This window comes from Canis lupus, chromosome 25, assembly GCF_048164855.1.
Source record: "Canis lupus baileyi chromosome 25, mCanLup2.hap1, whole genome shotgun sequence".
Taxonomy (NCBI): domain Eukaryota; kingdom Metazoa; phylum Chordata; class Mammalia; order Carnivora; family Canidae; genus Canis; species Canis lupus.
In genome coordinates, this window is record NC_132862.1 from 1524899 (window position 1) to 1547579 (window position 22681).

Sequence of the window (22681 nt, forward strand, 5' to 3'; positions counted from 1 at the left end):
CAAATTTAAAAACAGAAACATTTTTTAATCCACTGAAAAATAGATGGATGCGTCCTCGGAGCAAAGCCTATCTTGCTCCCTACTAATAGAGGAAGGACCAAGGCAATCTGAACACTGTGAGACTAGAGTACGTCTGCGGGTCCATGAGGCGAAGCAGGACCTGAGAATTAGTGAGAACCCCAAAGCACCCTTCCATCCAGCCTAAGGAAAATGAAGCCAAAGAACTAGGGAGACAAAAGAAAATGGGACACAGGCCCTAAAGAAAAACCCGAAAGAATCAGATTTTGCCCTACAATGATGTTGATGTTTTCCCTACTGTTATGGACTGCACGTGTGCACCCCAAATCTGTATGTTGAAACCCTAAAGCACAATATGATGGGACTTGGAGATGGGCTTCTGGGAGGTAAATTAGGGCCAGATGAGGTCTGAGGATGCGGCCCTCACGATGGAATTGGTGCCCTTACAGGGAAAGACCAGAGATGTCGCTTCATTGTCACTGTCCTCCACGCGGGGACACCGAGAGGAATCAGCTGTCCACGCGCCAGGATCAGGGTCCTGGTCAGGAGCGGAACCGGCCAGCACCTCGCTCCGGGACTTCCCTGCCGACACCTGGCAGTGTGAGCCGCAAGCTCCGGCTGTGCCGCCCAGCGCCACCGTGTCACGCAGCCCGGGCCCTCCCCACTACAGGCTGCGGCAGGCACCCAGGGGCCCGAGCCACTGCGATGTGTCAGGAGCGCCCTGTTACACCGGGAAGGTCCGGGCTCGGGGCGGGATCGCTGCGAGGACCCTCGGGCGCGGGTTCGACTCAGGGTTCAGCTTCAGCGTGAAGCTCGCCAGCAGCTCGCGGGTGGGGGGCGCTCGGCTGGGCACCCCGCGGCCTCCAGGAGCCCGGCACCCGCTCGCACCCCCATTTGTCACGGGGCAGGCCCTGGGCTCGATGCAGCAATGCCGGAGGGTCGGGGCTTCCACCAACAGAGGGAGGGGACCTCAATCCTCAGGAAGATAGGGGTCATGTTGCAGCAGCCCCTTCCACGGCCTCGGGCCAGACCTTCAAAGTCCCGTCAACCTAACCCCAGCCGGTCAGGACTTTCTCTGTATCCTGACAACCCCGACAGCCCCAAGATCTCACCACCTCACTCGGAAAGCGTTCTTCAGGGGCGCCGGGTGGCTCAGTGCTTGAGCGCCCGCCTTGGGCCCAGGGCGTGACCCCAGGGTCGCAGATCGAGTCCTGTCGGGCTCCCCGCAGGGAGCCTGCGTCTCCCTCTGCCTGGGTCCCCGCCTCTCTCTGTGCCTCTACCTGTCACTTCCACTGGTCTTCTTGGTATTATTTTTCTTATTAAAAAATCATTGGTGGCGTGCCTGGGTGGCTCAGGGTCAGAGTCTTTACTTCAGCTCGGGTCGTGATCTCAGGGTCCAGGAATCCAGCCCCATGTCCGGCTCTTCACTCAGCACAGAGCCTACTTGAGATGCTCTCTTTCTGCCCCTCCCCCTGCTCTCTCTCTTAAATAAATTAATTAAAATACTTTTTAAAAAATCTAGGGCCCCTGGGTGGCTTAGTCGGTTAGGTGTCAGACTCCTGTTTCGGCTCAGGTCATGATCTGCAGGTGGTAGGATCCAGCACCTGGAGGGGCCCAGCACGGTTCTGCTTGCCCCTCTCCCTCACCCTTTGCTCCTCCCCCCACCAGAATAAATGAATAAATAATATCTTCTTTAAAAAATCCTCAGTGAGGGACGCCTGGATGGCTCAGCGGTTGAGCGTCTGCCTTCAGCTCAGGGCATTATCCCGGGATCTGGGAATGAGTCCCACATTGGGCATCTTGAAGGAGCCTGCTTCTCCCTCTGCCTGTGTCTCTGCCTCTCTCTCTGTGTGTGTCTCTCATGAATAAATAAAATCTATAAATAAATAAATAAATAAATAAATAAATAAATAAATAAAATTTAAAAATAAAAAATCTTTAGTGAATAACTTCCTATTCCTGATGGGAATCAAATCCAACCTTTTTTTTTTAAGATTTTATTTTATTCATTTATTCATGAGAGACATAGAGAGAGAGGCAGGGACACAGGCAGAGGGAGAAGCAGGCTCCACGCAGGGAGCCCAATGTGGGACTCGATCCCAGGACCCCGGGGTCACACCCTGGGCCAAAGGCAGGCGCTCAACCGCTGAGCCCCGCCCCCGGCGTCCCAAATCCAAAATTTTTAACTTGATGTACTGGTTGCGAAAACATTACTATAAAACAGAAGGCCCCAAATTTTAGTGTTGTAACAAGGAGAAATTGATTTATTGATTAAGTGAAGTCCAAAACTCATGCTTCTGATTATAGCAGGCAGTTCTCTGCCAAGTGGTGGTTCAGGGAACTAGGTTCCTTCCAACCTGTGGGCCTACCATCTTTAACCTTTGGCCTTCAGGGTCACTGCACTTAAGGTCACATTCATCAAACCACAAAGGAAACAACATGAAGGATCTCCTTTGGGAGGCTTCCTGGGCCAAGCCTGGAAACCGAATATATTCCTTAAAAGGAAACTAAAATCTGCGGTCCAGTTCTATGTCCAAGAACAACAAAGAGGTTATGATAAACACGTAGCAGTCTCCACCTCACCTGGCATGCAAGATTCCCCACACTCTGGCTTTCAAACTTGATCTTTTTTTTTTTTTAAGATTTTATTTATTTATTCATGAGAAACACAGAGGGAGAGAGAGGGGCAGAGACCCAGGCAGAGGGAGAAGCAGGCTCCATGCAGGGAGCCCGACGACGTGGGACTCAATCCCGGGACCCTGGGGTCACGCCCTGGGCCGAAGGCAGCTGCTAAACTGCTGAGCCACCCAGTGATCCCTAAACTTGGTCTTTCAAACTTGATCCCATTACACAGGCATGACTATTGGTCAGCTTTGCTGCACTAACAACCAATCCCAAAATCTCGGTGGCTTACAGGGATAAAGGTTTATTTCTGACTTATGTACTGAGGCCGTGGGCAGGCTACAGCTCTGCTCCCCAGGTCTTGTCATTTCAGGACCCAGGCGGGAGGGGCCCTCGTGCGGGATACACCCATTCTTGTGGCAGAGAAGAACAAGAAAGTGGAAACTCACACGCACAAACATGGCATCTGTTCACATCCCGTGAGCCAATATACGAAACATGATCAAGTCCACAGTCAATGAAATGAGACATATATTCTCCTAAAGGAGGTACCTCAAGTCACATAGCAATGGGCAGGGAGGGGAGAGCAAATAATTTCAAACAACAAGTCAATCTATTGCAACTGCCATCTTCCTTCGAGGGTAGCTGGCAGACATTACTAAGTAATCCCAGCACTCTTTCCTCAGAATCCTTCTCAACGCATTTCAAGCAGTCATTGCCAATAATCTGAGTTTGAAAGAAAAAAAAAAAGCTGAAATTTATACACTGTTCTTATATGACCTCCTAGGCTCCAATAAATATTATAAATTCCCACTTCTGAATCTTTGCTTCAGGAATAAGCTTTGCCTTCCTAGACCTTGTCCTGCCAAACTATCTGAATCCAATCCAACCTTCAAATATCTGTATTTTATTTTCATTCTTTTTTAAAATTTTTAAAAATATTTAAAAAATATTTTATTTATTTGAGAGAGAGAGAGAGAGAGCACACGCATGTAGGGGAGGGGTAGATGGGGAGGGAGAAGGAGAGGACAATCTCAAACAGACCCGGTGCTGAGCCAGGAGTCCAAAATGGGGTTCGATCTCCTGACCCTGAGACCATGACCTGAGCAGAGACCCAGAGAGTCCCACACTCAGCCAACTGGGCCACCCAGGTGCCCTTTATATTCGTTCTTTCAACAAAATCAATTGAATACCTCGCATAGTACCTCACACACTTATTTCTTGAATTAATCACGTCATCTGTGCCCCTTGCACATAAATGCTTAGTGAACATTTGTCCCTTGATTGACTAATAGCACCGTTCCTTAGAATAATGAGTTAATATCACATACCAGCAGTTTCTGGGGTGGGGGCCTAGTATACTGACTGCTTGTGCTTGAATTCTGATTCTACTGCTTAGTAGTTAGATGATGGCAGGTAAGTCACTGTAATTGTGCCTCAACCCTCATCATATATAAAATGGGAATAATAACAGGACCTACCTGTCACAGTAAACGGAGAAATTCTTAGCATAAACACATTGTAAGCACACACAAAAATGGAAAATATTGTGGGTTGTTTTTTGTTTTTAGCTCCAGCTGAGACTGATTTTTTCTTCCAAGCCTTTTTTCTAGGTGGAAGACAAAAATCAAGAACACATGAGACTTGGGTCCCTGAACAGGCTCCACTCTTAACCCACCCCAGGACCTTGAGCCAGCTCCTCATCCAGCAGCTTATTCCCTAACTCATAAATCCTGACTAATGACACAGACGTGTCACCTTAATGTTTGTGAAGCCCAGTGACTTATTGTTAAGTGCTTGGAGATCTTCAGATGAAAGGCACCCAAGGGCAGGCATCAGACACCCTATTCAGTCATAAAAGCAAAATACTACCAAAAAACTTGGGAAAGGCAGAGGCTCCATAACTTAGGAAGCAGAGAATTAAAGCAGGCACCCAAGAAGAGCAAATCAATCCTTAGACTGCAATCCCTTAATGCAGAGACAAGGAGAGAGATCATTTGGAGGGCCTCAGACTACCTGGAAGGTCCTGTGGTCCGGGAAGGGGGAGGCCAGAGGATGCCCAAGCCTTTAACTTGACTTAGGTTGTGGGAGGAGTGTGAGTCTCTTACCTCTCCTAAATAGAAACAGGAACAATAACATGTATTGTCATCCTAATTCATTTAAGCCACTTAAAAGGCTTGGGCTCTAAGTGGCTTGTTTGTGAGTTCTGACCAATCCTGAATTATGTCAGGCTCCCCTTTCAGCCTCATTCTTTCTTCACCTCCCCACGCGCCCCCCCCTCCCCCGCCAACACCACCTCAGGCAGTGGGCCCTCTTCCTAGACCTACAGGCCACTTGAGGAGAGGCCAGGTCAGGTGTATGAATATTGGCAGACCCCTGACACTGAGTCCCTCAACATGGGGGGGGGGGGGGGGGGCATATAGTGGTGCAAGGCACAGTGTTCACAGGGGCTGCTGCTGAGGTTGGAGCAAAGAAGAAGCTGCCCCCCCCCCCCCCCCCCCCCAGCCAGTTGTTCCCGTCCCTAAATAGCAGGTTAGCTGCGATACGGTGGCAAGAGCACCGCACTCGGGAGTCGTGCACGGGAGTTCTAGCTTCGTGGAGCTTGGATGCTTTTAGACTGGTTCCTTAAATATCGGGGGCTTTAGTGTCTTCCTCTACAGACTGTAAGTATCACCACCAGCCACCCCACGCCCGCTCCGAAAAGCAAACAGCAGGCTGCAACGCAACGGGTCCAGCCCCGCTGCAGGCATTACGCACGGGACGTTAGGACCCTAGCCCCGCCCACCAGCCCACCCACCACGCACGTTACAAACCCGCCGTCCCCGCTAACACAGACCGCCCCCTCCCAAGGAATCCTGGGGCGTGAAGTCCTTCGGGGGCCACACCCTCGTTTACAGTCCCGGAAGCGAGAACTACACCTCCCAAGATGCCGTGAGGAAGCCGCCGCCACGGCCGCCCTCTGCTCCGCCCTCCTCACGCACAGCTTCCTGGGATGTGTAGTCCCAGATCCAGGCCGGCGCGCGGGTACAGGGGCGCGGAGGAACCACAAGCCCCAGAAGCCCTCGCGTCCACCCGCCTCCCTCCCCTCCGAGAGTCGGAGTGCTGTTTTTGTTGTTGGTAGAAGGTGAGGGAACAGCTGATCCGTGTGTGGGTAAGAAACTTGGCCTAATTTGGGGGCGACCTAATGCGGGGCGGTGGGGGGGTCACCCCACTTTCCAGTGTGCGAAAGGATAACCTAAGGGAACCGTAGAAGGGAGGTGGAGGAGCGTTTGGGTTTTAACACTTTGCGTACTGGAGAAGCCGACCGCTACTGTTGGAAGAGTTTGGGGTCTCCGGGGGCCGCGACCAGGATGGTGCGCCCTCCCTGTTCGCACCGTTCCCTCGGCCTCCTCTGAAAAGCTTGTTACGCTTAAAGTATTTGGGAGAAGCTGAAATATTTACTCATTCTCTCCCCGGCAAGACTCGACCCTCACAAACCTTCCCTTTCTCCTGACCCTCCCGCCCCAAGCCAGAGGCCTTTACTACGCTGAATCCCGGGGAGGGGGGGGGAACCTTCCAAGTGGTAGGTCGTTAGGAACTCTGGAGCCCTACAGAGTTGGGGGTGATGGGACTCTCCCCTCCCCCGCGAACATTGGAGTCGAGCTGCACACAGACACTTTAGGCGCCCAGAGCTTTGTTTCGGGACTGATGAATGTTTCCAGCTGCTCCGGATTTTATTTGTGGGGCATATTGGAGGTTCCCCAGGCTTAGATCTTTGGGGACAACTCATCTTCACTTAGAAGGCCAGAAGAATTGTATTTGGAGAAAACGCGGGCTGATTTTTAGCTGGGGATTTTTCGGAGCTGAAACCCCAAAGCCAAAAAAAAAAAACAAAAAACAAAAAAAACCACCTCTTGTCCTGCATCCAATCCATATTTTGGAGGGAGAAGTTGCTTCTTTTTTGGAGAACTGGCTCACCTTTCCTTCTCTACTGAAATTCTGTTGATTTTTAAAGCCCCCGCCGTGGGTTTGTGATGTTTAGGGGTGTGCACCTGACTAGTGGCCTTGGCTGATTGGACGCCGTCCTCTGCGGTTGGCATAGGATGAAAATGAGTGGGCTGGACGGGAGCGCTGACGAGGGCCATCTCAGAGCCTTAGGCTGAGCAGTTCTGTTGATTATTGTCGTTGTGTCTCACTCCATCCCCACAGTTCCCACCCAACTGGGGACACCACTTCCCCCCAGTCCCATCTCACAGGATGCCTCCAACTCCCCATCCAGGCACTTAGCATCGAGGCTGAAGTGGGCAGGGAGAAAATGGGAAGGAAAATACTACAGCTGGGTTAACACAGCCAAAGCAGCAGGTGTCTAGTTCTGCTCCCGGCAAGACCTAAACAAAAGAACGTTAGGTTCTTTTTACATTATCTCTCCCTCCTCTCAACATCAAATATATATTTCCCCTTCTCTAGGGCCCTTACTTCCCACCTTCCAGTCTATCCCCTCCCCGGGAATGGGGCTTTCCTGGCTCCAGGCTCCCACATTCCATCTCCCCGCACCACCACGTTCCTGCTGAGTGTTTCAACTCCACCCTTGAAGCAGCCGCCTCCAGAATTCTTGACTTCCTGGAGTAACAAAGTGGAGAGACAAAACCTGTCTTCCCCCATATCCTCCCTTTCCCTTTGTCTCCTGAATGAGACCAGAAGCTTTTTTTCTTTAAATTCATGAGGGTAGACGACTCCGAGAGGAGAGAACTGAGACCTCCAGGGCCTGAGGATTGGGCTGTTAGTCCAGCCGTTTCCCAGCTCTAAAGGCTCAGTCATTATTTTAGGGGGGGATTTAGGTGGTTTTTCAGGTGTCATAAGTCATCCAGGGTATGCTGGGAGTGGGCAAGGAGACCCACTCAAAATGAGGGGGCCCCACACCTCAGTTGAATTTTGAATCCAAGAGCCAAAAGATATGGGGGCTGAGATGGGGAGGTGGGATCTGAAGAATTTGGAATGGTCAGGATGTTAAAAGGTGGAAAAGGAGGGACTTGGGGGGCAGAGCCTGGGATACTGGGATTGGTCAAAGGTGCAGCATGAGACAGCATGGGGACTGACTTAGAAGGTCAGACCTATGTTCTGGAGACTAAAAATGATACCTCCACAGGGACTGGAAACGAGATATGCCTTCATCTCCAGGTGTAGTGGGAGGAGCTGTGAGTGGGTGGGAATGGAGCTGTGGGGAAGAAAAGATGGATTGGAGAGATTTTCAGGATATTAACACTTTCTTCTGTAGGAGGGCAAATAGCTTGAGGGCAGGATGGAAGAATCATCACTAAGCCGGGCACCTTCCCGAGGTGGAGTCAACTTTTTGAATGTAGCACGGACCTACATCCCCAACACCAAGGTGGAATGTCACTATACCCTTCCCCCAGGCACCGTGCCCAGTGCCAGCGACTGGATTGGCATCTTCAAGGTATCCCTGAAACCCCTTTTGGCTCAGATTTATGGGCCATGGGTTGGTTGGAATAAGGGGAATGACTTAGTCCTTGGATTTTCAACCTCATGTTGATAGAGAAGGGAAAAGCTGTTACAGGGAACAGAGGCCATCTGTGTAAGCAAAGCTCATCTCCCCATCTTGGCCTTGCTCTCTCCTGCCACAGGGTATCCCTCTATTTTCCCTGTCTCTTAACCTCCTTGCCCCTGTAACAGCATCCTGTCCCCTGTTCAATCCCTCAGTCCTTTCTGCCATCTGTAGCCTATAGTTCTATCACCATCCCCCTCTCCCACCCTGGGCCTTCACAGGTGGAGGCTGCCTGTGTTCGGGATTACCACACATTTGTCTGGTCTTCAGTGCCGGAGAGTGCAGCTGACGGGTCTCCTGTCCACGCCAGTGTCCAGTTCCAAGGTACAAGGGAAGAGGGAAGAGCCAGGGGGATAGAGGTTTAGAGCAGGATAGTGGGCTCAGAAACAAAGGTTAGGTACTGATGACAAAGAAAAATAAGTGCAAATAAGAATTATATCCAATAGGGCTCAGCAGACATGAAATCATGGGATTATTATAGAATCAGCGACTCAAGGATGGAAGGAGGGCCACTAATCCTGCCTCCTACCAAAAAAAAAAAAAAAAAATTGAAGTCCTCTTAGGGAACTGGGTGTAGGGAAGAGGGAAAGGGGAAAAGGTGGGGTCATAGATTGAGAAGGTGGTCATTAGATTCTGAAAGACCTGGGGTCAAAGGTCAGCTCTAATACTTACAAGCTGTTTGACCTTGGACAAATTACCTAATCTCTCTGTGTCTGTTATTTCAACAGTAAAAGGGGATCTATGGCTTATAGGTACAATATGAAGGTTTAAAATGACACAGGTAAAGAGTTAGTATAGTGCCCGGTACAGGGTGGGCACTCAGTAAGAGGTAACTCGCATCATCATTATCATCATCAGTATTATTGTTGTTATTGAGGAGGGTAGGTTTGGGAAAGAAAGGAAGGACAGGAAGGCAGAAAGGAGGGAGAAGAATATCCCAGGAAATGGAAATGGCCCGTGGGAGGTGGAAAGAAACCGGTCTGTGGAACAGGAAACAAGGGGCTGGCGCGAAGGACAGTGGGCAATAAGACGCATCCAGGGGAAGGGGGACCTGCCAAGCATTGAGGGCCTGGGATCATGGTGGGGTCCCGGGTTCATTCCTCTTTGCACAGCCAGCTACCTGCCCAAACCCGGAGCCCAGCTCTACCAGTTCCGGTACGTGAACCGCCAGGGCCGGGTGTGTGGGCAGAGTCCCCCTTTCCAGTTCCGAGAGCCAAGGCCCATGGATGAACTGGTGACCCTGGAGGAGACCGATGGAGGCTCTGACATCCTGCTGGTTGTCCCCAAGGCCACTGTGCTGCAGGTGAGAACAGAACAACAGAGCTGCTCCTGGGAAGGAGAGTGGGAGGGTCGCAGGGCGAGGGACCCTTTTCTGCTTCACCCTCCCCTGGGCTGTGGCCTCAACTGAAGACCTCACTGGGAGTTACACAATCTTGCCATGAAGAAAGTCTCAATCTAACATAGACACAAACACGTAGGGCAGGAAAGCAAGCAAGCCGCCCACAGGCCAGTGTCACTCAAGATTTCATAAGTACTTTTCGAGCATTCCTCCCAAGTGCCACGTCCTCTCCTAGGCCCTAGAGGAAGATCTAAAGGGTGGAGGGAGGCCAATCTAGGGGAGGGAATGCCCAGAGGGAAGGGAGACTGAGACCCACTTCCAGGGCAGGTGAGGAACGAGGCAGATAGTAGGGCCCCAGACCTGCACAGTGCAGTCCTGGGGGCTCTTGAGCACTTGAAATGTGACTGGTCCAAATTGAGCTGTCCTACCTGGGTGACAGACACAAAGGATTTGGAGACTTAGTATTAAAAAAAGTAAAAGATCTTTTTTTAAATATTGATTCCACGTTGAAATGATCAATTCGGATAGACTGGGTTAGACGAAACATCATTAAAGTGAATTTCACCTGTTGCTTGTGACTTGTGTGAAGTACCTACTAGAAAATTTAAAACTCTGCACGTGGCTTATATTCCTTTCCCGTTGGACCAAATGGACCCAATAGAGGAGAATTAGGATGAGGGCAGATGTCAGCAAGGACTTCCTGAAGAGAAAGGACAGGGATGGGTGGGGAGGAAGTAGACCCCCCAGACCAGAGGGCAGACTTGAGGAAGGCCCAGGGGGTGAGAAGGGGCAGCTCGTCTGTGATTTAAGTAAATTCTTGCTTCTTGAACCCTCTAAACACGTGGAATCAACGCAAGAGTAGGAAGATGTTTCTATCTTACATAAGCCGGACATTGTGTGAGCTCCGACCCCAGCTTCTGTTTTTTTTTTTTTTTTTTTTTTTTTTTTTTTTTTTAATTCTAGTTAACAGACGGTGTTATATTAGTTTCAGGTGCACAATACAGTGATTCAGCAGTTTCACGTCTTACTACTCGGTGCTCATCATGACAAGTGTACTCTTCATCCCCTTCACCTATCCCCCCATCCCTCCACCCACCTCCCCTCCGGTAACCAGCAGTTTGTTTCTCTTTTTTTTTTTCCTGTGCTCGTTTGTCTTAAATTCCACATGAGTGAAATCCTATGGTATTTGTCTCTTTCTCCGACTTAGCATTAAACCGTCCAGCTCCATCCATGTTACAAATGGCAGGACCTCATTCTTCCTTACGGCTGAGTAAGAGAGTGGTGTGTCTATACGCCTCATCTTTATCCGTTCATCGGTCGGTGGACACTTGGGCTGTTTCCATAGTTTGGCTATTGTAGCTGATGCTGCTGTAAACGTCGGGGTGCATATATCACTTTGAATTAGTGTTTTCATACTTTTGGGGTAAATGCCTAGGAATGCAATTACTGGATGGTTAGAGTAGTTCTATTTTTGACTTTCTCAGGAGCCTCCATAGCATTTCCACAGTGGCGGCACCAGTTTGCATTCCCACCAGCAGTGCAGGGGTTCCTTTTGGTCTACACCCTCATCAACACTTGTATCTTGTGTTTTTTCTTTTAGCCGTTCTGACAGCTGCGAGGTGATAGCTCATTGTGGTTTTGATTTGCATTTCCCTGATGATGAGCGATATTGAGCATCTTTTCATGTGTCTGTTGGCCAGCTGGATGTCTTCCATGTTCTGTTTTTACATTTGTTATTCTTATCACAATCACCTTTCAACAGTCTAGGCTAAGAGATCACTTTACAAATGAGGACAGAGACTCAGAGAAGTTAAGTAACTCGTTCAAAGTGACACAGCTAGTAAAAACTGAACCTACATCTGTGTGGTTCGGGAATAGATATGGTAAGATTCAGGGAGCCATCCCTTTTGTCTGCATGGATTGAGAGAGACTTCTTCCAAGGGTGTCAGGAGCTGGTGTGTCTGCCCAGTGGTGGGCAGGATTCAGTAACACACAGAGCCTCCCCTTGCTCACCTCTTTATAGCTCCTACTGGTGTAACTTCCAGCCCCAAATGTCTGTGCATCTGCAGAGTGACAGGGCCGGGACCTTCACAAACACAAACACCCCTTCATCCCACCCCTTGTAGAACCAGCTGGACGAGAGCCAGCAAGAGAGGAATGACCTGATGCAGTTGAAGCTGCAGCTGGAGGGACAGGTGACGGAGCTGAGGAATCAAGTACAGGATCTCGAGATGGCTCTGGCGACTGCCAGGCAGGAGCATGCGGAGCTCAGGGAGCAGTACAAGGTGGGAGTTGGGCCGGGGGGAGGGGAGAGCAGGGCTTGGCTGTCACCCGGGGTCCAAAATCTGAACCCAGTGAAGATGGGAGAGGAGAGACATGAGTGGGTTTTTTTTTTTTTTCCATGAGTGGGTTTTTAAGGTGGTTCTGGCATCAAAAAATAAGGAGGGGCACCTGGGTGGCTCAGGTCGTGACCCCGGGGTCCTGGGATGGAGACCCACATCAGCCTCTCCCAGCAGGAAGCCTGCTTCTCTCTCTGCCTGTGTCTCTGCCTCTCTCTCTCTCTGTGTGTCTCTATGAATAAATAAATAAAATCTTTAAAAAAAAGATGCAGGGAGCCCGATGCAGGACTCGATTCCGGGTCTCCAGGATCACGCCCCAGGCTGCAGGCGGTGCTAAACCACTGCGCCACCGGGGCTGCCCAAATAAATAAAATCTTTAAGATAGCTTTAAGGAGTAACAAGTGGGATTTAACTTGAAGTGCCAGGGGACACCTTGCAAAAGTCATGTAATGAGACTCAGTTCTTCGCACACAGGAGTGCTGAGGTAGGGTGGAGGTGGCCGTATTCACCAGGAAGGGAATGTACCCTTGCAGTTTCTTTCTCAAGGAAGGAGACAGGATAGGGGGGTGAAGGACACTCAAATTCTGGTATGCTCCTCCTAAGCCCTTGTTCTGTTCCTTGAGAGGTGTCAGCTTCATTCTTCTGGGGTAACCTTAATTGCAGGGGCTCTCCCGGTCCCACGGGGAGCTCATAGAAGAGAGGGACATCCTGAGCCGACAACAGGGAGACCATGTGGCACGCATCCTGGAGCTGGAAGATGACATCCAGACCATCAGTGAGAAAGTGCTGACAAAGGAGGTGGAGTTGGACAGGTGAGCAGACCTCCTCTGCCCCCATTACTTCCTTTCGCTTTCCATCGCTCCCAGACTCCAGCCTCTTGTTTCAGACCCCTGCTCTCTGTCTCCCGTGGTTATCCTCCCCACTGGGGAAATCTTTTCCTGCCTAGCGCTCTCCCATTTTTCCTAAGCTTGTTCTGTATTCCTCACCTTCAAAAGTAATCAGAGTTACTATTTTCGGTATGGCAGAGGCTAAGCAGGAGCTCAGAGTGGAGGATTTGGAAGAAGAGAATGGATACAACAGTCAACACAAGAGAGGATGGATGTCAGATTTTACTGCAGCAGAGGAGATTAGAGGGGCACCCGGCTGGCTCAGTCAGTAGAGCGGGTGACTCTTGATCTTGGGGTTGTAAGTTTGAGCCCCACATTGGGCGTAGAGATTACTTTAAAAATCTTAAAAAACAAAAAGAAGGGGCACCTGGGTGGCTCAGTCGGTTAAGCGCCTGACTCTTGATTTCACCTCAGGGTCATGAGTTGGAGCCTGCCCTGCGTGAGGCTCGGCGCCCAGCATGGAGTCTGCTTGAGACTCTCCCTCCGCCCTTCCCCCCGACTCGGGCATGTGCCCATGCACTTTCTTTCTCTCTTTCTCTTAATAAATAAATAAAAATCTTCATAAAAGAACTGTGTTAAAAAACAATAAAAAGTAAAAATGAATTTAAAAGAAGATTATTAGACTCCATTCTCACTGTTAGGAAACGTTTGAACTGGTGATCCAGGAATGTTACGGGATCTCTCCTCTGGAAAAAGGTGTAAGACATAAATGTGAGCGCTGGGAGGAATATAAGGTACCTGAGGGGATCACTACTGCAGAAGGCAGCCTCTTTCAGTATCAGACAGCTGCCATCATGTCTCTTGGATTGAACCAGACTTTCCTTCCTGTAACTCCCTCCTCTGACTTTCCTCCACTGGCCCTCGTTTAGACCTCTGGAGCCACACAGAATGAATTTCTTTCTTCTACGAGACAACTATTATTTCTACCAAACAGCACGAATATTGACCACTTCCCATGCCTGTCCTTCGAAATTTCACCAGGAAAACTGTGCTAGTCCTTTCTTCGAATCACACAATTAAGTCTCTGCATTCAGCGCTGGTGGATTTTATGTATTTTTTTTAACTCCTTGAAGAGGCATATTATCCAAGGGCCAGAGTAAAACATGAGTTACTCCCTGAGACTTCTTCAATGCAGAATATGTTAGTCTTGCCTTAGGGAGATAATAAATGTCTAGGTTCTAAATCATGGAATAGAAAAGCAGGCATCAGACTGAGCATCTGGAAAAGATTAGGGACTGTCTAGACCAGGGGTCAGTAAACCCCAGCCTGTGTGCCAGATCTAACCTTGCCACCTGTTTTTGTACAGCCCGCGAGGTGAGAATGATTTTGACAATTAATGGTTAAAAAACGAAAGAAGAAACCTATTTTGTGATGTAAAAATTATACGAAATTCAAACTCCAGTGTTCATAAATAAAGTTTTATTGGAACAGCCATGCTGCTCATGTACATGATGTCTGTGGCTGCTTTCACACCACAGTGACAGAGTTGAGTAGTTGCCACAGAATCCTCCTGGCCTGCAAAGGCCGAAGTATTTACTGTCAGGCCCTTTACAGAAAAAGTCTGCCAACTTCTGATTTAGAGCCAAAGTTTGTAATCAATCACAGCTGTCTCTTGTCTAAAAAAAGACCGGATTCTGGTCTCTTGATTGAATGAAAACAACTAGGAAACCATCAGAACCTTCCTTAAAGTGATACATAAAGAGCAAAGAAAAGCTTTATTTCTAGATTGTGCTCTAGAACCAGGAACCTTGGGTACTTGGGGCTTAAAACGAGATCACCCTGGTCTGGGAATTTGAACTCCTCAAAGACAGGTGGAGGTCAGGGCCTACAGGAGCACCAGTAGAAGAGCTCGAGACGGAAGTCCGCATCATGTCTTCTCTGGTGACCAGTCGGCTGACATTCCCTCTCCCCACACACAGGGTGAGGGACACGGTGAAGGCCCTAACTCGGGAACAGGAGAAGCTCCTCGGGCAACTGAAAGAAGTGCAAGCAGACAAGGAGCAAAGTGAGGTAAGGGCTCCCAGTTGGTTTGCTTTCTGAATTGTTCATCCAGTGTTTATTAAGTCCTAAGTGCCGGGCACCAAAGGGGGTAAAAATGTAAAGAGAACATCGTGTGCCCTCTCCTAGAAACATAAAATGTATACCCAAATCGGGATGAGTCCAAGCGGAACATACCAAGCATCGCCAGGGAAAAATAATCAAGTGTTATGATGGGGGGCACCCAGTGGCTCAGTGGGTCAGCGTCTGACTCGTGAGCTCTGCTCAGGTCTTGATCCCAGGGTCATGAGTTCAAGTCCCACGATGGGCTCCACACTGGGCATGGAGCCTAAAAATAAGGTGAGTGGGTGCAAGCACATCTTTTTAGGGTCATTAGAAAGGGCTTTTAAAAGGAAGGGTACGATCCCTGGGTGGCGCAGCGGTTTGGCACCTGCCTTTGGCCCAGGGCGTGATCCTGGAGACCTGGGATCGATTCCCACGTCGGGCCCCCGGTACATGGAGCCTGCTTCTCCCTCTGCCTGTGTCTCTGCCTCATTCTCTCTCTCTCTCTGACTATCACAAATAAATTTAAAAAAAAATTTAAAAAAAAAGAATTAAAAAAAATAAAAATAAAAAAATAAAAGGAAGGGTACAGGGTTGCATGGGTGGCTCAGTCAGTAGAGCATAGGACTCCTGATCTCAGGGTCGTGAGTTCAAGCCCTACTTTGAGCATAGAGCTTACTTTAAAAAAAGAGAGAGAGAAAGAAAAAGGGGGAATAAACTATCCTCATATTTTCTAATGGTTTTAGCTTTCCTTCCCGCCCCCCCCCCCCAGTGAAGTTTTCCATCTTATGTGGAACCTCACTGAAAAAGCAGGGACGCCTGGGTGGCTCAGTGGTTGAGTGTCTGTCTGCGTTTGGCTCAGGGTGCGATCCCAGGTACAGGGATGGAGTCCCTGCTTCTCCCTCTGCCTAAGTCTCTGCCTTTCTCTGGGTGTCTCTCATGAATAAATCTTTTAAAAAATAGATAAAAGCAGTATTTTATTACTATAAATTTATTTTTTTATAAATTCAAATATTTAATGTTGACTTGTAAGAAAAGTAATCAGGTAATCCTGATGCATGCCAAACCTTGAAATCAGAGGTTATAGGTGATAGTCAGCCTCAGCCACTAATATACGTGTGCATTGTGTTTTGGTTGTGCAGTACTGAGAACACTGAGTCTCACATGCCATAGGAGCAAATGACAGCCATTGTTGAACTGTGCACCTGGCCATCTCAGTGTGCTGTTCAGTTCAATAGAAGATCCGATAGAGACTTCATTCTGAGGTTTGCACAAAAATAAATTAACCTAGAAGCATTTGTCAGTGGATTAGGACTGTTAACTTGTGAGTTTGTGTGCTGTTTTCATGTGTTTTTTAAATAATTTAGAAGAAATTCAAATCAGATACTCACAGAGCCTCTAAATGGCTTCTTCCAAACCCTAGGTTTCCGTGGAAAATTATTTAAAAACCATTTGTTCAGCAATAAGGAGGAAGGAGAATTTGAGTAGACAAGAGATGAGAGGGAGGCTGTTCTGGAAACAGAAAGACGTGAGCAAAGGCTGAGAGCCCAGAACACTCAGAGCAATTGAACGTGTGGGTGAAGAGTTTGCAAGAAGGCCTAGGTCAGATTGGAGAGGACCTGGAGTTCAGTCTGTGTCCTGTAAGCAGTGAGAGGCATCAGTGATTTTCAGGAGGGCGACGTGTACTTAAGATTCATGTGATTTCCTTGTGGGAGATGAACTGGGTATGAGATGAGATTATCCAATAATCCAAGTAAGAAATGGCCAGAGCCTGAGCTCATACAGTTGCAGTGATAGTGGAAAAAAAAGACGGCTGTGAACGAGGTGGAGGACGGACATGCAGAAGGCTTTCCGTGGGTCACTAGGGAAAGGACGGAGCCCAGCAGCCATGGCACCGGCAGATCCAGCTGGAGCGACTGGGAGAGTAGTCAGTACCACGGGCGGAGTGAGAGTGGAAAGGAGTGGAGTGGGAGGTGGAATATGCTGAGTTCAAGGGCCGGGGACATCCAGACTGAGTTTTGATCTAAAAGGAAGAACAGAGGGGCTCCTGGGTAGGTCAGTAGGTTGAGCATCTGCGTTCAGCTCGGGTCCTGATCCTAGAGTCCTGGGATCGAGCCCGAGTCAGGGACTGCTCAGTGGGGAGTCTGCTTCTCCCTCTCCTCCCTGCTCACTCTATCTCTGTCTCTCCCTCAAATAAATAAAATCTTAAAAAAAATAAAAGGAAGAACAGAGAAGCAGCAGTGGTACATGGGATACCTAGATCCATGTAAGACCCTGCCCCGGCTGTGATGCCGCTCTGTGTTGGGAGCCAGAGACTGGGCGTTCAGGACTGAGCGGCTGTGAGCGGAGGCCCCAAGAAGGGCTGACCAGAGCTGAGTGCTTGAGTTTGCGTTAAGTCTGGGAAGCAGAACCCTGTCCAGCCACCCCAGATGCACGTACCGCTTTCCTTACCTGTTTACCGCCTCCATCAGGCTGAGCTCCAGATGGCACAACAAGAAAACCATCGCTTAAATTTGGAGCTGCAGGAAGCAAAGGGCCGGCAGGAGGAACAGGGTGCTCAGGCCCAGCGGCTGAAGGACAAGGTGGCCCAGATGAAGGACACCCTAGGCCAGGCCCAGCAGCGTGTGGTGAGTGCCTCTCCCTTCCTAGGCCGTAGGAAGTAGGGGAAGTTCCAAGGGCTGGCTGCAGAAAGTCTGGGGAAAAGACAAGGCTATAGACTGAACAGCCCACACCTTGAGTCCTGATGCGGTGGCGGGTGGCACGGAGCCTGCTCACCTTCCTGGCTCAGGAGATCAGGATTCACCCGGAGCTCTCGGGGAGCCCTAATCTCCATCTCCCCCTTTCTTCTGAGGCTGAGTTGGAGCCCCTGAAGGAGCAGCTTCGAGGAGCTCAGGAGCTTGCAGCCTCGAGTCAGCAGAAAGCCGCTCTCCTTGGGGAGGAGCTGGCCAGCGCGGCAGGAGCCAGGGACCGCACCATGGCTGAGCTCCACCGCAGCCGCCTCGAGGTGGCTGGAGTCAGTGGCCGGCTGGCTGAGCTCAGCCTGCATCTGAAGGAGGAAAAAAGCCAGTGGAGCAAGGAGCGGGCCGGGCTGCTGCAGAGCGTGGAGGTAGAGGGATGGGGACCTTGGAGCTCGCGGCCGCCACCCCACCTCCATGTGGCCAGATGCCCTGGGTGGGCAGAGAGGAATGAGGACCTGGGAGGACTCAGGGATTGGGGGCGGGGCTCTGAGGGAGGTACAGTTCACTGTCCAGGGACGACCTGTCCCTGAGTAGGTGTCCCAGTCCTCATCCTTGTAGCACCTTCCTTGGTTACCATCTGGTTCAGAAACATTTACTGCCTGTGGCCCTGGGCCCCGTCTGTAATGCCCGTTCCAGGTCGACAAGGCACCTTGCTGGCGTGTCCCTTCCTTCATTGAGACCACAGGGAACGAGGAAGCCAAGATGGGAAACTGCTCCCAAAATATTCACTTAAATAAAGGAAGGGACACAGCGAGGAAGGTGCTGTTGCCAGTAGCGTCTCTTTCTTCCCCCTTTCCCCTCCCGTTTTCCTTTTCGGCCGTGTGGCAGGCAGAGAAAGACAAAATCCTAAAGCTGAGCGCAGAGATACTTCGACTGGAAAAGGCAGTTCAGGAGGAGAAGACCCAGAACCAAGTGTTCAAGACAGAACTGGCCCGGGAGAAGGATTCCAGCCTGGTGAGGCTCGCGGCCACCCATAGTCGCGTCCTGCGGCCTCCCGCGGCGGCCAGTCACCCGGTGCTGCCTTGGGCGTGGCTCAGCAGTGCCAGGTGCTCACTTCCGTGCGGGGTGGCATCTTCGCTGCACAGGGCCCACAGCTCGTTGGTTTGAAACGTACAATGTCCCTTTCTGTCCTCAAGACATATTCTGGGCCTCACGGGGACGCCTTAGGAGAATTGTAGTGTCCCTGCTACGACCAGCGTCCAGGCCCACACTCGAGGGGCAGAGCCTGGGACTCAGGCGACGTCTCCTGTGACCAAGACAAAGGACTCCTGGAAGGAGATGCCTTCGGGGCTCCCCCTATGTGTCGGGGCGGGAGGGGCACACAGGCACAGGGGGATGTGGCTCCGGGTTGGCCGGCCCAGGTCGCAGAGCCTGGGTGCTTAGGGGTGATTCGAGGCTCCCCATGCCCCCAGGTGCAGTTGTCAGAGAGCAAGCGGGAACTGACGGAGCTGCGGTCAGCCCTGCGCGTGCTCCAGAAGGAAAAGGAGCAGCTGCAGGAGGAGAAGCAGGTGAGAGCCTGGGCCTGGGCTCCCGGATGCCGGAAGGGAGGGCTTGAGGCTGAGGGCTCCGGACCTTGTGTCTCTTGGCTTAGACACCGAGGACTGTGAGGGGCCCAGAGGCTCCTCTCGTGGACAGGGGAGGACTGCTGGGCATAGGGGGGCCCCTGGGGGGCAGGAGTGAGGCTCTGCTTTGAGCGGCCCCCCACTCTGAGGAAGGCGTCTGATCGTGAAGAGCACAGAGTTCCCCTTGGGTGCAAGGGAAGGCGGTGGGGCCGCAGGGCGGGCGCCCTCCCAGCCTCCCCCACCTCTCTGCTCCCCCTCCAGGAGCTGCTTGAGTACATGAGGAAGCTGGAGGCCCGCCTGGAGAAGGTGGCAGACGAGAAGTGGAGCGAGGGCACCGCCACAGAGGATGAGGAGGCGGCTGCAGGGCTGAGTCTGTACCCCCTCCCTCTGCGCCCCCCCCACTGTGTTCCCTGCCTGGGACAGCCTGTGCGGCCCCACGGGGGTCTAGGGAGCGTACCCCTGGCCGGGGAGGCAGCCCAGCGGCCTCTAACAGCGCGCTCCCTGCCCCCCTCACCACCAGGCTGCCCGGAGGCTCTGACGGACTCCGAGGATGAGTCCCCGGAGGACATGCGGCCCCCCTCCTACGGCCTCTGCGAGCGCGGGGACAGCGGCTCCCCCGCGGGGCCGCGAGAGGCTTCTGGCCGGGTCGTGGTCAGCCAGCCGGCTCCGGTGGCGCCGCAGCTCTCGGGGGCCGCCGAGGACACCAGCTCTGACTCGGTGAGCAGGGCAGGGGCAGCGGGGGGCAGGTGGGGGGCCGGCGGGGCCTCCTCCGGAGCAGACTGCCCCAGTCTAGATACAGGGCTCTGTTTCTCCCTGGGGGAGAGAGTAGGCTCGGCCTCCCTTCAAGGCCGTCCCATGGACAACACCCCCAGATCCCGTCCAACCGGGAGCTCACGGCTGCTCGCCCCTGCTCCCCACGCTTCCCTTCTCACCCGCTGGTCCGCGCCAGAACTCCTGCCGGCCTCACTCCCACTGGAGCCCACTGTCTGCTGTCTGGGCCTAGACTGCTCTTCCCTCACCGGCTCCCAGGGTCTGCTCCCCTATCTGGGGGTGCTCACTACCCCCAAACCCAACCCTATCTCTCTGGTGCCCAGGAGGCCGAAGATGAGAAGTCAGTCCTCATGGCAGCTGTTCAGAGTGGCGGTGAGGAGGCCAATCTGCTGCTTCCTGAGCTGGGCAGTGCCTTCTATGACATGGCCAGGTGAGCGCAAAAGGGGGGTCGCGGGGGGGTGCCAGTGGAAAGGGCGTCCAGGTGAACGGCCGCCATGCCCTTCCCCCAAGCTCCCTGCTCTTGGCCCTAGCCAAGGAAAGGAGACCTAGGTATGGTTGGCTCAGAAAACCACCCACCACTCCAAAGCCCAGGTGCCTTCAGGTAATTCCTCCCCCATCTTACCAACGCACGTGTGCACTCAGAGGCCCTGCCTTTAACTGGCTTCTGTGTTGTTCTAGCACCATCTTCCGTGGAGCCCAAATTGCCCTGCATCCCCTCTCTCCTGCCCCTCCCCCTTCCCCAACCATCAGGTAGGTACCTAGGCTCCATGTGGGGTGGAGGGGAGGTGACTGGTACCCCGATACCCTGAGGGGTGGGATCACAGAGAAGCCTGGGATCCGGCGTCCATCTGGCCAGCCCTGAGAGGTCTCTCTTCCCTGACCCTCTTCCCTCGCTCCCCTGGGAGACCCTCTGGGTGATGCAGGGGCGGGGGCTGGGGGCTCAGGGATCAGACGGCTGCCTCGGCCTTCCCTTTCCTTCTGCAGGTCAAAAGGGGAAGGCAGGGGGAAGAGAGATTTTATCATGTAGCCCCCAGCTTTCCTCGAAGTGAGATGGGCTCAGGGCAGGGAGGGGGTGATGCTGTCATCCTTCTCAGCTGGAGCAGGAAGATGAAGGACGATGTCAGACTCATTTTCAGCCTCATTAGGCAGCAGACGGAGATGGAGGGAGGAGAGCAGGGGTGGGGGATGGGCTGAGCCTCAGCCTCTGCAGGGACTAGGGAAGGAGGCCGAGGAGAGAGGAGAGCGTGGGGAGAAGGATGCTGGGGAGGTCAGGGGAGAGCCAGCAGGGAGCTGCCCAAGGAAGGGGACCTGGGAGCCCCGAGCATGGGCCCCCCCTCCCCGCGGTCCCCAGGGCAGGAGGGCACTGCAGCGCGCTGACCGGCTCCTTTCCCGTCTCCCGCAGTGGCTTCGCAGTGGGTCCCTTGTCAGAGGCCAGCACTGGGGGCCCCGCCACCCCCCCGTGGAGGGAGTGCCCTATTTGTAAGGAGCGCTTCCCAGCCGAGAGTGATAAGGACGCCCTGGAGGACCACATGGATGGACACTTCTTTTTCAGCACCCAGGACCCCTTTACCTTTGAGTGATCTCACCCACCCCCACCCCAGGACACGCACAGATACACTGACACACACACACACACACACACACACACACTCATGCACATACACACACTTAGGCTCACGCCTCTTCTGACACACTGGCCTCCATGGCATTCTGGTCCCTGAGAACCGCTCCCGAACCATTTTCATCCGGGGCTCTGGCCTTCATCCTCTCCTACCAGGCTCGTTGCCCAGGCAGGGCCCTTCCTGGAAGCAGCGGCTGACTGTACCCCCTGAAAGCGGTTTTGGAGGAACCAGGAGGAGGCCCTCCCCAGGGGGAATAAGATCAGCCCCTCCTGGGCCTGGTTGCTCTGTCACTGACACGAGCTACCACACCACCACCACGTACACACACACACTCACACTCATATACACTCTCTGATGCCCCAAAGCCAATTCCTGGGGCGCCCCACCCTCTCATTTGGGGTCTGTGTTGGTTTACCCGAGTTTTCTCTGGGGCCTGCATGGAGGCAGTAGCACGGACACCACAGCCTCTTGGGGTCTCTCGGTTCTGAGCTTCAGTGGTTCTCTCTGCCTCCCGCCCCCCACCCCCAACCCATTGCCTTCTGCACCCCACCCTGGCCTTTTCCACAACATTAGATATGAAGTTTGGAGGTTTCTTTTGTATTTTGAGGTTTTCTGTATTCCGTCTCCTGCCCCTCCCCGCCACTTCCCCCCAGTGTCCTCACATGGAAAGAAATAATGCATTTGTGCCTTCTGTGAGGGATGGGGGGAACAAACAGTCCCAGGTGTCCCCATTTCTCGGTCCTTCCTCCCTCTCCAGGTTCCCCCACAGCAATAAGAGCTTTCCTTCATGATCCCTCCCTCCGTCGGTAGTTGGGACAAATATATTTATATGATATGTATAACGATTCTAATAAAATGTGTTCTTCTCATGAGGTGTGACTAGAGCAAGGAAGGTCCAGGCCCCTGGCCCCTAGAGCGGAGAGGGGGAGGGAGCGAGGGGGGGGCCTGGCCCTGCCTGCCTGGGGCCTGGGCTCCGCAGCTGCGGCTGGGGCTCCAGGATGGGGGTCCGGCTCCGGGACACTGCGGTGGCAGGGGGAGCAGGCCTGGGTCCCCGTGGACCGTGCTGGGAGCTTCAGGCCTGGGGGCGGGGGGACAGAGCGGGTCAGGGCCAGAGGCGGGCAGGGCCAGAGGCAGGCGCTACTCCCAGGAGTAGTTCACACCTTTGAGGAGCCCCAGAAAGGCCTGCGCCCCGGCCGGCCTC

The 22681-nt window shown here is 52.5% G+C and overlaps 1 protein-coding gene and 1 long non-coding RNA gene across 4 annotated transcripts; one reads left to right on the forward strand and one right to left on the reverse strand.

The window, feature by feature from the left end:
* Positions 1-3154: 3154 nt before the first annotated feature.
* Positions 3155-4884, reverse strand: LOC140616774 (uncharacterized). Its single transcript, XR_012017136.1, has 3 exons — positions 4749-4884; positions 4122-4249; positions 3155-3366 (listed from the first exon to the last, which is right to left on the reverse strand). It is a non-coding gene; the product is annotated as an uncharacterized lncRNA (long non-coding RNA).
* A 768-nt stretch (positions 4885-5652) lies between these two features.
* CALCOCO1 (calcium binding and coiled-coil domain 1) lies at positions 5653-22349 on the forward strand. 3 transcript variants are annotated; one of them, XM_072797676.1, is made up of 17 exons: positions 5653-5791; positions 7895-8074; positions 8404-8506; positions 9295-9485; positions 11648-11806; positions 12524-12672; positions 14667-14757; positions 17259-17414; positions 17639-17893; positions 18354-18479; positions 18938-19033; positions 19349-19457; positions 19608-19804; positions 20182-20288; positions 20369-20459; positions 20537-20608; positions 21261-21471. In XM_072797676.1, the coding sequence occupies exons 2-17, from the start codon at positions 7919-7921 to the stop codon at positions 21339-21341; spliced, it is 2139 nt and encodes a 712-aa protein (XP_072653777.1). In that variant the 5' UTR covers positions 5653-5791; positions 7895-7918; the 3' UTR covers positions 21342-21471. The 3 variants fall into 3 exon arrangements, with proteins under 3 accessions (XP_072653777.1, XP_072653776.1, XP_072653778.1); XM_072797675.1 differs by lacking the exon at positions 20369-20459; XM_072797677.1 differs by lacking the exons at positions 20369-20459; positions 20537-20608 and having other exon boundaries at positions 21261-22349.
* Positions 22350-22681: the final 332 nt, after the last annotated feature.

Bases quoted from the DNA above. Each gene is read 5' to 3' on its own strand.
- CALCOCO1 (XM_072797675.1), top strand. From the start codon at position 7,919: ATGGAAGAATCATCACTAAGCCGGGCACCTTCCCGAGGTGGAGTCAAC. The intron at 8,507-9,294 runs GTACAAGGGAAG...CTCTTTGCACAG, and splicing joins CGCCAGTGTCCAGTTCCAAG to CCAGCTACCTGCCCAAACCC. The intron at 11,807-12,523 runs GTGGGAGTTGGG...CCTTAATTGCAG, and splicing joins AGCTCAGGGAGCAGTACAAG to GGGCTCTCCCGGTCCCACGG.